At 40.4% G+C, this 2,711-nt stretch overlaps 1 protein-coding gene across 1 annotated transcript in view; it reads left to right on the top strand.

Moving 5' to 3' along the window:
- Positions 1-805: 805 nt before the first annotated feature.
- LOC104946052 (WD repeat-containing protein 7-like) overlaps positions 806-2,711 on the top strand; it is a 35,518-nt gene continuing 33,612 nt past the window's right edge. Inside the window, exon 1 of the mRNA XM_010771795.1 lies at positions 806-1,019. Coding sequence (XP_010770097.1) covers positions 825-1,019 — 195 coding nt within the window. The 5' untranslated portion in view covers positions 806-824. The remainder of the gene's footprint in view (positions 1,020-2,711) is intronic.

Raw genomic sequence — 2,711 nt, 5'->3', positions numbered from 1 at the left:
CACACACACACACATGTTCAAGTCTTAAAGTCATCCTGAGGCCTTAGTTTTGGTTTCAAATTACACAACATCATGTATGTGTTGCTTCTTTGGGGCTTGTTTTCATAGACCTGGTTGCTTATTTCTCTCTAATCTGGCAACAGAGTGGGCAGGGAGCAGTGTCTAATTGTAGCAGTAAGCTAACGAGTACTGATAAGCTTTATTTTGTTTTGATCCAATGCTGCACAACTGAACTGATCCAATGCTGCTGTGAAAAAAAGAAACTATATCCATGTTGGATAGAATATCCAATTTAAATTAAAAAAATAACCTTAAGGGACAACTTGAATGCTTTTTTTTTTTTTTCTCTTAATACATTGCATAAAGATCGGACCGGGAAAAATCGGTATCGGCAAATTGTCAAAATCAAATGATCGGAATCGGATCGGGAGCAAAAAAAGGTGATTGGAACATCCCTATAAATATGTGTCCCCGGTGTGTCAGGGGACTCACAAAGTGTCAGAAAACAAAACCGTCTCTCTTTTCCTCCGTACCCAAATCTCTAAAAACGGGGGGAACAACGGAGCTCATCCAGATTTGCTGCCGATATGACGTAATATCTGAAATGTAGGCTGGCTTTACGCCCACGACCCTATCAGAAACGTTGCTATCAGAAACAATGCGTGATGTTTTGGACGTAATATGGTCTGTGTTTACATTAGCAAGCATGGCTAACACTGAGACCTGTAATGTATGCCTAAAAACAGTATAATAGGTGACCTTTAAGGGTTAGAGACACGTCTGATCAATAGTGTGCGTTCCCAGGCGCGTTGGACCGCTGTGTGATGGGGATCACGGCGATAGAGATCCTGAGCGCCTGCGACGAGCTGGCCCCAGCCACCGTGGACGCTCTGAGCCACTCTGCAGTGAACCTGAAGCAGGCCATGACCCGCCGCAGCCTGGCCGCGCTGAAGAACATGGCCACGCACAAACTGCAGACGCTCGCCACCAACCTGCTGGCTGCAGACAACGCCGACAAGGTACACGCACGCACGCACGCACACGCACACAATATCATATTAGGGCATTTATGTGTCCCATATGTTCTATATGCCATTATGACATGGGTAGGTGGGGAAATTGGAGGATGAGCCTTTAATTGAGATGTCACACTGAGTTGTTTGATTGCGTTGAACAATGTTTGGGTTGTTCTATTCTTAGTATCATTGTGGTTTGTTAAGGACCCACTCTTTCATGAGAAATCAAACTGGGAGAAAATCTGACAAAGACGTGAGCACTTACTAAGACTGCAGGCTGAAGAACTGTTCATTGTTTTGTCAAATGTCACTCTACTGACTCCTAATGTTGAGTTTGAATTGATTCAGATTGGACACACACACACACACACTCAGTCAGTCAGTCAGTCAGTCAGTCCTATAGCTCCTGGGCAGTACGTCTAAAGGTCATTGTCCTGCAGGGCCCTCCTGGCAAACACCCCTGGAGTCCAACAAATACACACACACACACACACACACACACACACACACACACACACACACACACACACACACACACACACACACACACACACACACACACACACACACACACACACACACACATTCTATTTAAACACGCACAAGCACAATCTTTTCCCTATCTTACAATTGTATGAGAATAGGTTTGCCAGATGAATCCATATTAGTGGAGTTAGGAGAAGAGAGGGTTACGTTTTTTTATCAATGAAACTAACTGAAATATTTTTTTATAAAAAGGTTTTCGTTTTGAATGAGCCATAAATAATTTCATTCATTAATTTAGGCTAATTAATTTTTATTTTGGGGACTTAAAAACAAATCATGCATTAGCCGATTTATCATGTTACATATACATAATTATTCAGTTTGTAGTGTCTATATTATACTGTTTTTATTTATACCAGCTGTAGTGTATTCAATATATATATACTACTGTTTATACCCATATATACTTTTCATATTGAATATACTCTAACTGGTTTATGTCTATCATGTGTATCTTCTAATGATATACTACAGTGTATATAAGACTGCTCTTAACTGCTTCTGCACTTCTTGTTAGATGCTTAAGGTATTTTATTGTCCTGTACAGTTGAATCTAATCTAATATAATATCATCTATTAATTTAAAGACATCCTCAAATTTAGATTTGGTTTACAAAATGTGGCTGAAATACTTTCTGTTAATCATCATTACTTCAGCTCTAACACATTCACAGATCAGGAGGTTCTGCAAACCTGTGTATTGGAGAGGCCTGAGGACAAACACAAAAGTCACACACTAACTTCTTCACACACACACACACACACACACACACACACACACACACACACACACACACACACACACACACACACACACACACACACACCCCCACACTAATATTAGACCCTCCAGAAAAACGTTGGGCAAAAATCCTTGATTATGCGATTAAACAAGCGGGATTTTTATGTTATTTTATACGGTGAAATTGCGGGAAGTTGCGGAAAGTTGCGAAATATGCTAAATATGCGGGAAAAAATAATAACAATTTTTTTAAATATTGGCCTGTCTTATTCATTCTCTCTCACACACAACCTGCCACTAACGTTAAACCCCTTTACGATTCAATTAAACACATTCAATGTTTATTTATTGTAAAAGCAATTGGGCTATTTTAATCTCACACACACACACACCCCCCCCCCCCCACA

Source organism: Notothenia coriiceps, unplaced genomic scaffold (genome assembly GCF_000735185.1).
Source record: "Notothenia coriiceps isolate Sejong01 unplaced genomic scaffold, NC01 NC01_scaffold00010591, whole genome shotgun sequence".
NCBI classification, from domain to species: domain Eukaryota; kingdom Metazoa; phylum Chordata; class Actinopteri; order Perciformes; family Nototheniidae; genus Notothenia; species Notothenia coriiceps.
This window is presented reverse-complemented; position numbering and strand designations above follow the sequence as displayed.